At 43.2% G+C, this 12,699-nt stretch overlaps 1 protein-coding gene across 4 annotated transcripts in view; it reads left to right on the top strand.

Moving 5' to 3' along the window:
- Positions 1–858: 858 nt before the first annotated feature.
- LOC123745401 (POC1 centriolar protein homolog A) overlaps positions 859–12,699 on the top strand; it is a 55,691-nt gene continuing 43,850 nt past the window's right edge. The window contains exons 1-2 of one of the 4 annotated variants that reach the window (XM_045725925.2): positions 859–1,170; positions 8,006–8,181. In XM_045725925.2, coding sequence (XP_045581881.1) covers positions 8,024–8,181 — 158 coding nt within the window. In that variant the 5' untranslated portion in view covers positions 859–1,170; positions 8,006–8,023. Of the gene's footprint in view, positions 1,171–2,398; positions 2,545–6,766; positions 6,901–8,005; positions 8,182–9,815; positions 10,007–12,699 lie in introns of those variants that run through there. The other 3 variants (XM_069300837.1, XM_069300838.1, XM_069300839.1) reach the window with 3 other exon arrangements.

Here is a 12,699-nt window from a genome sequence, read left to right as displayed (position 1 = left end):
AAAACTATAAATACGCCCGTGTAATATGTGTTATACGAACTATAAATATAATATAAGTTATATTATTATGACTAACAAAATGATCAGATACCACTATCCGAGAGAGACTACTGGGTTCCCACCACCCGGGGGTGGGGACTTTACCGGTCCCCGGCGGTCTCTATTACTTTGCCTCTAGGGCCTCTGTTCATTCTGTACTATAACTGGGTTTCCACGTCTTGTAGGACATTCGTAGTCTTCTCGAATATGAACGGTATTTGAACATTCCTCGGAAAGCGACCCACAACGGTCGACTAACAACCAAGTTCCTATTCACTGCTAGGTGAACAGAGGCAACGGGTGTAAGGAGACGCGCCTAGCTGTCTCGCCCTGCCCAGGACTCGAACCCAGGACGTGCCGGTTGTGAGCCGACAGCGCTGACCACTGGGCCACAGGTTACCCACGATAGTTAAGCTTCCCAAACAAATATATAAAAATGTTTCATTATAAATATTGAAAAACACTTAATATACTCATTTGATATAATGTATTACTCTTGTAGAAAGTGGAGTATCAATGGGTTCAGTTGTTACTTTATTAGTCCTTTCTGAAGGATGTTAAATTTACCTTCAAATAAAGAAGTCTGCACACATAGTAACCGACGTCTACCAGGGTTCGAACCCTGAGGGCGCACATTTAATTGTTCTCTCATGTTTGCTTTTGTATTGATTTATTTATATACAGGAGTTCATACATTATTGTACATCACAATCACAATCTACCTTCTTATATTTAAATAAATAAATAAATAAATAAAACATCCACTAGCACGCACACCGTTCCGGGCAAGTCTTTACTCCTAATATTCCCGGGAATACGACTCGCCAAATCGTTTAACAACCAGGTATCCATTCACTGCTGGGTGAACAGAGCCTACAGTTAAGGATTTGCGACCAGTCAATCCTTCCCAGCCAGGATACGAACCTTGAGCGATAAATAACTAAACATTTTGTGGGTACATAGTGTGGCGTAAGGCATAGGGGTGGGTGGGCAGGGGGGTGGCTCCCCCGCCGCCACCTTCAAACTTGTCAACAGTCAAGAGGAGAGGTGTGGCGCCCTGCCTCCATACACTCTATCTCCCCTACCTCGCGCCCACACGCCCTCTTGATACCCGTGTTGTGTTGTCACCAGGTAAGAAAGTGTATTAAAAGAGAACCTATTGGGTGTGTGAAGTGGCAGTCCCTTTGTCGGTCCCTGTGTCGACTGTCCCTGTGTCTGCCACAGTGTCGGTCCCTGTGTCGACTGTCCCTGTGTTGGCCACAGTGTTGGTCCCTGTGTTGTCTGTCCCTGTGCCAGCCACAGCGTCTGTCCCTGTGCCAGCCACAGCGTCTGTCCCTGTGCCAGCCACAGCGTCTGTCCCAGTGCCAGCCACAGCGTCTGTCCCAGTGCCAGCCACAGCGTCTGTCCCTGTGCCAGCCACAGCATCTGTCCCTGTGTCAGCCACAGCGTCTGTCCCTGTGCCAGCCACAGCGTCTGTCCCTGTGCCAGCCACAGCGTCTGTCCCAGTGCCAGCCACAGCGTCTGTCCCTGTGCCAGCCACAGCGTCTGTCCCAGTGCCAGCCACAGCGTCTGTCCCAGTGCCAGCCACAGCGTCTGTCCCAGTGCCAGCCACAGCGTCTGTCCCTGTGCCAGCCACAGCGTCTGTCCCAGTGTCAGCCACAGTGTTAACCTGTGTGTCTGCCACAGTGTCGACTGTGTGTCAGCCAGTGTCAGTGCCTGTGTCAGCCAGTGTCAGTGCCTGTGTCTGCCACAGCATCTGTCCATGTCGGCCACAGTGCTGTCCCTGTGTATGCCACAGTGTCGACCCATGTGTTGGTGGCCACGGTGTTCATGAACATCTGTCACCCGGCTGAGGTGGCAGTTGCATTACTTTGTCTTGTGCACACTAACAGGAACCAAGCTAACCATCCATAGTCTAGCCTAATATGACCTTGAATAATAAAAAAAAAATCTTAGATTAAATGTGGGCCTACCTTGAGGTGCTTCCAGGGCTTAGCGTCCCCGCGGCCCGGTCGTCGACCAGGCCTCCTGACCTCCAGGCTGACCAGACCATGCCTGTGTGGTATACATTATTGAACATCCACTTTTTAGCCTGTGATACAAACATTTCTCTAGAGTTCTAAATAATGCTGAATTAGGTTGAAATCTGTTATGGTCCGTGTGGCGTAGTGGTAAAACACTTCCCCAGTGCTTTGCGAGTGCTATGGCCTGAGTTTGTATCCTGGCCAGGGAGGGTTGACTGGGCGCTAATCCTTAACTGTAGCCTCTGTTCACCCAGCAGTGAATGGGTACCTGGTTGTTAAACGATTTGGCGAGTCGTATTCCATGGAAAATTAGGATTTAATACATGCCTGATATGCTATGTGTGCTAGTGGCTTTACAAAAATATAAGAACTCTTGTATATATCTCTAAAACAATGTGATAAGAAGATAAGAAGATACAGAAGATAAACGATTCTTCGCGGCAGGGGATCGTATTCCAGGGACCTGCCCGAAACGCTATGGGTACAAGAATGTAACAACTCTTGTATATATATAAAAAAAAAATATAAGTACAGTAAACAAATAAATAAATAAATAAACATTACCTAGAATAACCTAACCTGTTAATTTTTATTGCTAACAGCATAAAAGACAGTTGCAACAACAGTGAATTTAATACGAAGTAACCTATCGTACACCACTGCCATATGCTAAGTTGTTCACTGCTGGAAACAGAAGTGTGATTACTGTACATGGCCACCAAGGTGGTGATCTGCAACAAATCAAATAAATGATTATTGAATTGATTCACAGTTTCACTGGAATCTTAGAGAATGAGAAGGTTGTTAAATTGACTTGGACAGCAATAGAGGTCGGTAAAATCCAGAATTTATCACATTGTTTTAGAGATTTTAAAGTCATTTTAGAGAGACTTTTAAGAGGTAAAATTAATGAGATGCATTTACAAAACTTTATGCCATAAAGACCAATCATAGGTACCATGACATGTTGAAATTACTGGTTAAGACATACCGATAAGTAGGTACAGGTTAGGTAGTAGTATGATGGACATACAGCATTACATCAACAAAATGCCAGAACTATATTGGCCAGGCATAGTGTGAGGGCAGCTTCTATTCATTAACTATTATTAAGCATACAGACACAGAACACTATGGTAACTGACATAAGTTCACTTTGGACATAATGAAAATATATTACAACTTTACTACAGTTACATTTGTTCTTAACTCACAATTTGGGATCCCAGGTTCGACTCCCAGATGAGACAGAAGTGGTTGGGTATGTTTTCCTTCCCCTAATGCACCTGTTCACCTAGGAATAAATAGGTATGCAGGAGTAAGGTTCTCAACAACGAATTATATACGTCAACAATTATGAAATTGTCCCGTCTGTTCTCTTGGCCAACTTTACTCTCTCTTATATACAGTACTATAGAGAAACTGTGGGCCTGTGGCTGAGTGGACAGCACTTGGGACTCGTAATCTTAGGGTTTGGTTTCGATCCCCAGCGATGGTGGAAAACAAATAGGTAGAGTTTCTTTCACCCTGATGCCCCTGTTACTTAGCAGTAAATAGGTACCTAGGAGTTAGACAACTGTTACAGGCTATTTCCTGGGGGATGTGTGTGTGGGGGGGATATAAATTTTGACTGACAGTCGAGAGGTGGGCCAAAAGAGCAGAGCTCAACCCCCGTAAGCACAATTGGGTGAATACAAAGATCTGAGTAGACTTTGTTAGATCATTTATAATAATGTAATAATTTTTATTTATAAAATGTACTGTATCCACTCGATTATCCGGACTATATGGAAGGATCCCCAGCCGGATAATCATGTTTTCCGGATTAGAGTATTTTTTCACCTGAGTCCAAGCATGACCATTTCCAACTATTTTTATACTACAAGCAACATAATTTGAATTGCCTTGCCACATATAATTATTAAATATTCAACTAGAAACCTCAACTTACCTTGTTGTTGTTCGCCTTCTTGATTGATGCCACACATATTGAAGTTAAGAATTCTTGACAATTTATGTAACCAATACTAACACAACACTAAAATTAACACTTAAGATTACTGTACAGTTCATTAAGCAAAGTTAGTTTTGACTGCCAGCTGCTGAAGCCTCACTGGTTGAAGGCACTTGGGTTGCCTGTGAGGCCTAACTGGTTGAAGGTGCTTGGCTTGATTTTCTTACCATATAAAAATCAAGTTTAGCTTGCCTTCTGTGTTCATTATGGCCTGTTGTATGATCAGCTCTTTGGTTCGCCTCAGGTACTGGTACATGTTTCCAACTTCTGGATTAGCACAGTTGGATGAAAAATTAATTAATCCGTCAACATAGGTCATGAGTAAACTGTATTTCGTAGTCAGTGGTGTTGGTTCTTCACTGCCTTCTTCATCCTCCTCCTCTTCGTCGACGTCACCAGTAATAGACTGGAGAATCTTGTCTTCACTCATCACACCATATCCTGGGTCATTGGCATCTCTTTCAAGCCAATCAATCACAGCCTGTCTTTCTAAGTTTTCACCAGCATTTCTGAATATTCCATGGATTTCTTCTGTAAATCCTTCAAAATTCATTTCATCATTCTCCTCATTGCTGACCGTAGACGTGAGGAGTTTTTTTTCCAGGAATTCTTCAAAGTCGATTCCTTTACTTCACTCCACACCTTGGCCCAGTTATAGATGGCTTTCTTGATTGTATAGTTCTTCAAATTCTCAATTTTTTTTTTTTAGCCCTGTTATCCACACCGAGTTCCACATCTTTCGGAAGAGGGAAAATCATCAAAACTTCGCTGAGCATCTTTTTGGTGTACAACCTCTTCGTGGCATAGATAACTCCCTGATCCATAGGCTGGATGAGAGAAGTTGTATTAGAAGGAAGTGCCATACACGTTACCTTGCCATCATGTGAGGTTAACGTGTCAATTCTGGGGAAGGGCAGGCGCATTATCAAGCAGCATCAAACCCCGAACTTTCCTTGGCCTTATTTTGAGTTTCTTAACTTGATAGTCACGAACTTCCCTGCAGAACACATCATGAAACCAGGAAAGAAAGATCTGTGTAAACCATGCATTCTTTGACTTATAATATTTCACAGGCAGTCTGTCCAAGCAATGTTGCAAGGCCCTTGGTTTCTTTGATTTGCCAACAATTGCACATGTGATTCTGTCTGTGTCGTCGGCATTCGCACACATCATTGCCGACAGCCTGTCCTTGTTAACCTTACGGTCTGGCACACAACCCTCACTCCTCATAGCTAGAGTTTTTTCTGGTAAACTCCTCCAATACAGCCCAGTTTTGTCAGCATTATAAATTTGATAAGAATATAAATTATTTGACAAAATGTATGTTCTTACTTTATGTTTAAATGGTTCTACACTGCTTGTATCTGCGCTCAATTTTTCACCGACAATTTTCCTCGTCACAATATTGTGCCTCCCTTTGAACCTTGCAACCCATCCTTCACTAGCTTGGAAATCCTTTATTCCAAGGCTGCTGCAAACCTGCTTGCAGCATTCTGTATTTCTGGGCCGCGAATTGTCACGCCAGCTGTGCAGTGCTGAGCAAACCACTTGTACACAGCCTCATCCAACTGTACATGCATCAGAGTTTTCAAAGTTTTTCTACCACACCCTCTGCTAGTGCTTGCATCTTCACTCTCACTGGTTGAAATGTGTTTCAGATATTGATCATTTTGTTTCCTTATATCAGAAACAGTTCTAGTGCCTATATTAAATTCCTTGGCAACACTTGAAGTCGACCGGCCATTTTCACAAAAGTTGTATAACACGTAACTTGTCTTTAATTGTTAAGACAACCTTTCTCTTAACACCTCCAAAACGATTGATGCTGCTACCAAACATAGTCTTGGCCAAAAATGTTCAAAGTTACTATGAAAATAAAAAAGTTAAACAAAAAAAATATTTCACTAATGGCACGGCACTGTGGTATAACACGAGGGACGGGAGCACATGGCTTGACCAGGCCTGGGCAGGTCCACTTGGGGCAGGCAGGCACGTTACGTAGGCCGCTAGGAGGAAAAAACTCACAATATTTTTGAAGGAAACTTCAGCCTGTGCAAATTGTTTTTAGGAAACTTGTATATTTGTTATTATATAATTACAGTGGTACCTCAGAATACGAGTGTCCCTGTTTACGAGTTTTTCAGATTACGAGCAGGATTTGCTCGGAAAATTTACATCAGAATACGAGCGTTGCCTCGGAATGCGAGGGTGTTGATACGCATACAGGCCGACTAGCGTGTGGTGGTACGGCGATCGTGCCTCAGTTTACCAGTGCCTCGCGCCCAGTGACTATCCCACTTGAATTCTTCACAATGATTTACATTTTTTTTGTCTGATTTTTGGCCGTTTGAGCATAAAAGTTGTTATTATATATCTCGCTATGGGTCCCAAGAAAGTCAGTGGTAAAATTCAACCTAAAAAATAGTTGAGTAGAGGCAGTAGAGGATGTCCCTTCTTCATTAAGAAAATGTGTGAAGTATGGGAAGAACTGCAAAGTTTTGTTGAAAAAAATCACCCAGATAAAGCTGTAGCAGGCCATTGCATTGACCTTTTAAATGACATTGTGATGTTTTATTACAGACAAGAGTTAAAATGTAGGGAAAAACAAGTGTCTTTTAGACAGATTCTTAGTAAGACAAGCAAGCAGTGAGCCACAAGCAGGTCCTAGTGGTATGCAGGCAAAACGTGCCAGAGAGTGCACACCAGTGAAGTCCTCACTGCCTGATGTTATAATGGAAGGGGACTCCCCTTCCAAACAGTAACAACTCTCCTTCTCTCTCCTCCTCACCATCTTCCAAATGCCAACAGCAGTCATCAACAAGGGTAAGTAATAACTTGAACATACTTTTGTAGTGTAGATTTAGATAAATTAGGTATAAAACTTACTTTGAGGTGAGGTTTTTTTGGTAGTCAGGAATGGATTAATTCATTTCCCATTATTTCTTATGGGGAAATTAGCTTCGGTTAACGAGTTTTCGGATTACGAGCTATCTCCAGGAACGGATTAAACTCTTAAACCGAGGTACCCCTATACTAGTATTTATTTTGTTTTTGGCTATGATGAATTGTTTTAAAATTAATGGCAATTCCTGTACTGTACTGTAGTGTATAGTAGTGTATACGGCCCTCCACATCCCCTTATCCCCCAGGTGGTCCCTCCCAATGCTCCCCTCTCTCCCGACACTACCCACCCACCCACCCCACCCCCTCCTACACTATGCGCCTCGAGCCACAGCCGTATGTGATTAATATGCTACGGCCCGCCGCCTGGCTTTCTTATCCGGACAATTCACCGGTTATCTGGCTGACTGTCCGGATAGTGTAAAATCAGCATCAAGTTAACCGGCTCAGATTTTTTATCCGGCCAAACACTTGTTGGTCCGGCTCCCATGGACATTTTGGCCAGAAAGGGAGATTACTTTATCCGGCCACGATTTTTGCCGGATAAGGGTGTTTTCCGGATGGTTGGATTCTGGATAAATGAGTGTCTACAGTACATTTGAAACAAGTTACAGTAGCAGTACGTATATAAAAATGTAAATTATATAAATTCATTATGCAAAACAGTTGAAGCACCCAACAGAATAGGAAAAACCTTTCAGAGATGTAATTTTCCAGGCAACTTAAATATTTTTTTTAAATAAAGAAAAATAAATTTTTAAATATTTCCTAAGACCTATTTGACGGTTTGGCTGTCATGGACAGGAAGCACATAATGTGTGCTTGACTAGGCTTCAGAGAGAACAAACACAAATATTTTTCTCAAAAAAAAAAAAAAAGGATAACATAGACTGAGGCAGGAAGTGGATATATATATATAAGAGAACCATAATTTGTTTTCAATTATTTGTTATTTTTCACATGCCTTTTACATCTGCAGTAAACACATTCAACATTTCATTACATTAATTTTACTTAACTATTTCAGGTAATATAAGCCTCAGTTATGAACAACGAAGACCCCACTCTTGAGCGTCACTTCAAAGGCCATAAAAATGTGGTTACAGCTCTTGATTTTTGTCCCACGGGAAAAAAGTTGGTGTCTTCATCACTTGACAGCACCGTCATGATCTGGAATCTCCAGCAACAGATTCGTGCATATAGGTTAGAAAAGACTACATTTGATTTTTGCTAAATATAAATCACATTTAGTGTTTTATTTTTAATCTGGGTACTGTAATGCTGTCATGTGATACACTACATTGTGTTAGTAAGCTCTTAATTATGTTTTGGTGCCTTTATCTTTTTGTTTAATGTTTTTGTGTATGCAAAGAATTGAATTAAACTCTGCAACCCATTGTGCCGCACATCACATTATAAGTACACTATATTATTCACTTTTCACTTGAGCTGATTTTCCAGTTGTAGTGACCGTTTTTTTTGGCCTGGCGGGTCACCCCGCAGCACACCGCAAGGTAGGCCAGGCACTGCCCTGGAGTGCACAACCACACTTCAATGCTTATACTCTTTCCAGTTTTCTAACCTCAATTTTTGTGCTACGTCATTCATTTTGGTATCAAATTGCAATAGAATGCTCTAATGGGATATATATATGTATATAAGGTCAAATAGAAGGACAACATTCCACCCTCCCATAAGATAAAGTACTGTATTTGCTGGCATATAAGATACATTTTTTTATTTTTAAATATAAAAAAGTGCCCTGCGTCTAATGCCACCACATTACGGATGGGAGACCAAGAGGCATAGACTAGGGAGCCGGTCGAGCATACTGGGGTAAGTTCGCTAGGCACAAAAATTTTTGTTGTTAATAAAATATCGAATGCAAGCACAGTTATCACAGTCTGTTATCTCAAACTTATGCTACATCGGCAGTTACGAAGGAAACTCGCATCATCTTACCAAGTATACATAACCCACCCTTGATATGTCATACATTATTTAACGACTGTGTTACCTTTAAGACACATTTATTCATTATCTAAATGAAAAATGATCCTTGAAATTTGAAAGGAATGTTCACTTTCATCCGCCTGTCCGCCATTTTCAATGCCTGAATGATACCAGAGCGCTGTGATGGTGTGCTACTGCTGGGTGTGCAGCCCTGGTGGCTTGATGTGGCAACAAAACATTACATCCAGAAATACAAGTTTCACATCCTGTATAGCAATTCTCTTGCCAAAAATATAAACAACTAGAGTACACTACAGCTGATCTTAAAGGAGGTAAGAGTTGTGGTACAAAATCCACTTTAAAATATCTTTCTATAAATGTGCAGGGTTATGATGAAACATACTAAAATAGTTTTTTTTTTCCACAAAAATATCCTTGTAAAATAGGGGTGCATCCTATGCGAGGGTGCATGTCTTATGCTGGTATGTACGTCATGTGAAACGACCGGCTTTTCATCGTTGTTTACAGTTATTATTCATTCTCGACATTGTTACATTATTTCATTCATTTTTGTCTTGCTTCTTTCATAAGTGTTTGTACCACAGTATCATATGTATAAAGAAATGAATAAACATATCTGTATTTACCACCCAATGATGTTTGTAGAGCATGAGTTGAGCATTAGGTAAAATCCCCTCCACCTGCTCCAGGAAAAGATTTCCCGAAGTTGCTCAACAGATGAGTAAAGTTCACTAGTGACTGAATGACTACTTCGTGGAACTTGAGGAATGAGAGTTTCTTGGTATTAGATGTGTAGTACAGTGGAACCTCGGTTTTCAATGTTAAACCGTAGGGAAAAACAAGTGTCTGTAGACAGATTCTTAGTAAGACAAGAAAGCAGTGAGCCACAACCAGGTCCTAGTGGTATGTCTGCAAAACACGAGAGAGAGTACTGTACCCCACAAATGTCATCACTGCTGTTATAATGGAAGGGAACTTCCCTTCTAAACACTAACACCTCTTCTCCTCCCTCCCCTCCTCACTGTCTTCCATATACCAACAAGAGTCCATGAAGGTAAGGTACCTAAGAGTATTATTCTGTATAAAATGTTTTTTCTGGGGGGAAACCCCTTCGGCTCCCCGGAGCTTACTAGGCTGATATGCTAATGTCAGACTTTGGCATCAGTCGTGTATATGGAGTTCTGTGGGCCTACCGGGGACCATGAGCCAGAACTTGGGCCCCCTCAGAGAGGCATGGGGAGCAGTGGCCTATAGAAACCCCTGTGTGGTTGGAAGCATTCTATGTCTGCCATCAACCGGGGTCAGGCACCCAGAAAAGTAAACATCCCAAAACAAACCCCTATTCTGGTGAAATTATTGCTACCACAAGCCGAACAAGTGGATAAAACTCCCCTAAAAGAAACGGGCAAACGAGCATGACGTCACACGTTGCCGCGCCGCTGTCTGCGCGGTGACCCCAGGCCCCCCATGCCGGCTATCCACCCTTCAATTCTAAGGCTGATGCTAGAGGATGAGGTCGTGTGCTCTGGCTCCGGTAGTTGTTTCAGCACTGTACCTAGTGTGTGGTGACTGTCTTCTAGGTGGTGCGTGAGCCAGGAGTGATTCCCCAGTACTCGGGCTGCATGCGCCTTGGGTTTCCTTCCCTAAGTGCCCTGTAAATACTGCCCTTGGGGCCACCTTCCACACGTTCCTTGGATTCTGCCCCTGCTAGGCTGTTTACTGCTTGGTTTTTGGCCGCCTTTAGTGTGCTAGGGTGTTCTGTCTCCCTTCTTCGCCTTAGGGTAGGAGGCAGTTTGCACTGGTAGGGACACAGGGTACTGTGCAGCTTTTTTTCACCGATCATAGCGCCCGGCTCTGCTCCACCTGGATACATTGTCGTCTTGCTGGGTTTTCTTTTCTTTTTTTGTTTGTCTGGTGGGGGTCTGCCTTGGTTTTTCTTCCCCCCTCTCCGTACGAGTTGTTGGGCATCGGCCCCTCCTCGGTTCAGTTCCTTGTCCCTTGGGTCCATCGTTCCGTCTTGGCGGTGGGTACTCGTCTCTGTTTCTTCACCCTTCTTCCTTGGGACGGGACTTCTCCGTCATGTTCCCCCTCTTCTCGGGGTTCTGCATGACTTTTGGTCTCGGGTGTGACTGTGCCTTATGTGCCTTCTGTGCCTTCTGTGCCTTCGTGCTTAGTGCTTGCTTCTATGTGTTCTCGATGGTTCTGGAAGGTTTTCGCTTCTTCCCGTGTTATTGGAACGTCTGTCATCTTCTGGTCTGGCTTCCCTTCAGTCCTTTCTCGAGCTTGTTGGTCCTCTTCCGTGTTTCTTATCGGTTTTCGGTCCTATCTCATTCTTTTGTAATTCTCTTCTTTCCGTGCTCTGTCTCGGCACTGTTCGTTTTCTTTCCGTACTCCTCGTTGGCATCTCCCCACCGAGTGGGTTGTGCAGTTCGGCCCTTGTGTTCTGCGGATGCACCATGGGAGTTTGTTTTGGTCTGAGTGGAGTGCACAAGTGCTGGTGTTTTGCATCCTTTTCTCTCGGGGTGCTTCACCTCTCACTCTTCTCCATTGTCCAGTCTGTGCCCCGTAGCTACTGGGGTTTTCTGGATTACAGCTACGGGGAGGATGCTGGGGTTTTCCCTGTGTTATGGGTGTGGGGCGTCTCCTTCGCCTCTACCCTGCTCCTCTCCTGCATGTGCGGCTCTGGCCTTCTTTACCTGGTGGTGCTCCCGGAATCTTCTCAGCTATGTTGTGTCGTGACACGTTCGTGCCTACGTTCGGCAGGTGAGTTTCTGCTGTCTGGCATCTCTTTTGGTCAGGTGCTGGTTCGTGGTTTTTGGATAAGAATACCAGACCATCAGCGCACAGGTGACTGCAGAGGGCCTGTTGGCCCATACGTGGCAGCTCCTATTTCTACCCATCCAGTCCCAGTCATCTGTGTGTCCATCCCATGCTTGAGTCAATCAAGGGGTCCCACCTCATCCATGTTACGCGGTACAATGGTGGAGGTGAAGGTTATGTGGTAAATGTTCCTGTGTCAGGATGTTATGAGGTGACATTTTGCTGCAGTTTTGTGACTGGGGATACATGTTAGGGATTGATTGTGTCATTTTGTTTGGCCATTGCATGCTTTTTCCTGGGGCCTTCCTTGTGTATCTGTGTGTGTGTTCTGGACATCTCAATTTTCGTCCTAGGTCTTTCATTTTGATATCATTGTGTTCGCAATAAAATTTCCTACATGCATATATGCAAATATTAAGTCGAAAAGCCTGGCATACCACCCATAGCAAACTGAGAAAGTGACGGAGCAGTACCCCCGTGAGCACTAATAAAGATCAATAAAATGGGTATTCTGTTTTCAACTTTGTTACCTCAATTATGGTCCTAGGACTTTCATTTTGGTATCAATGTATTCGCAATGAAATTCCCTACAAGAGTATATGCATATAATGTCCAAAGCCGTGGCAAGACCTTCCCGAAAATGCCGGTTCTGTTGCCGTACCAACGACTCGATATTGAGTCGTCGCTGGACTTGCCTCTGTTTCACAGACTACTCGGCATTGAGTCGTCGCCCAACGAAAGTGTTAATTAAATGGATCTTGTAGGTATTGTTCATATTTCTGTCATTGGCTTATTGTTCTTTGTTTAACTTGAGTCATCACTGCAGTGTCTTATATAACGATAGTGCAGTATTATAACTCTTCTGCAGTCACATTAATAATGATAGTGCAGTATTATATTTCTTCTGCAGTCACATTAATCAGATTC

This window comes from Procambarus clarkii, chromosome 44 (genome assembly GCF_040958095.1).
Source record: "Procambarus clarkii isolate CNS0578487 chromosome 44, FALCON_Pclarkii_2.0, whole genome shotgun sequence".
Classification (NCBI taxonomy): Eukaryota; Metazoa; Arthropoda; class Malacostraca; order Decapoda; family Cambaridae; genus Procambarus; species Procambarus clarkii.
This window is presented reverse-complemented; position numbering and strand designations above follow the sequence as displayed.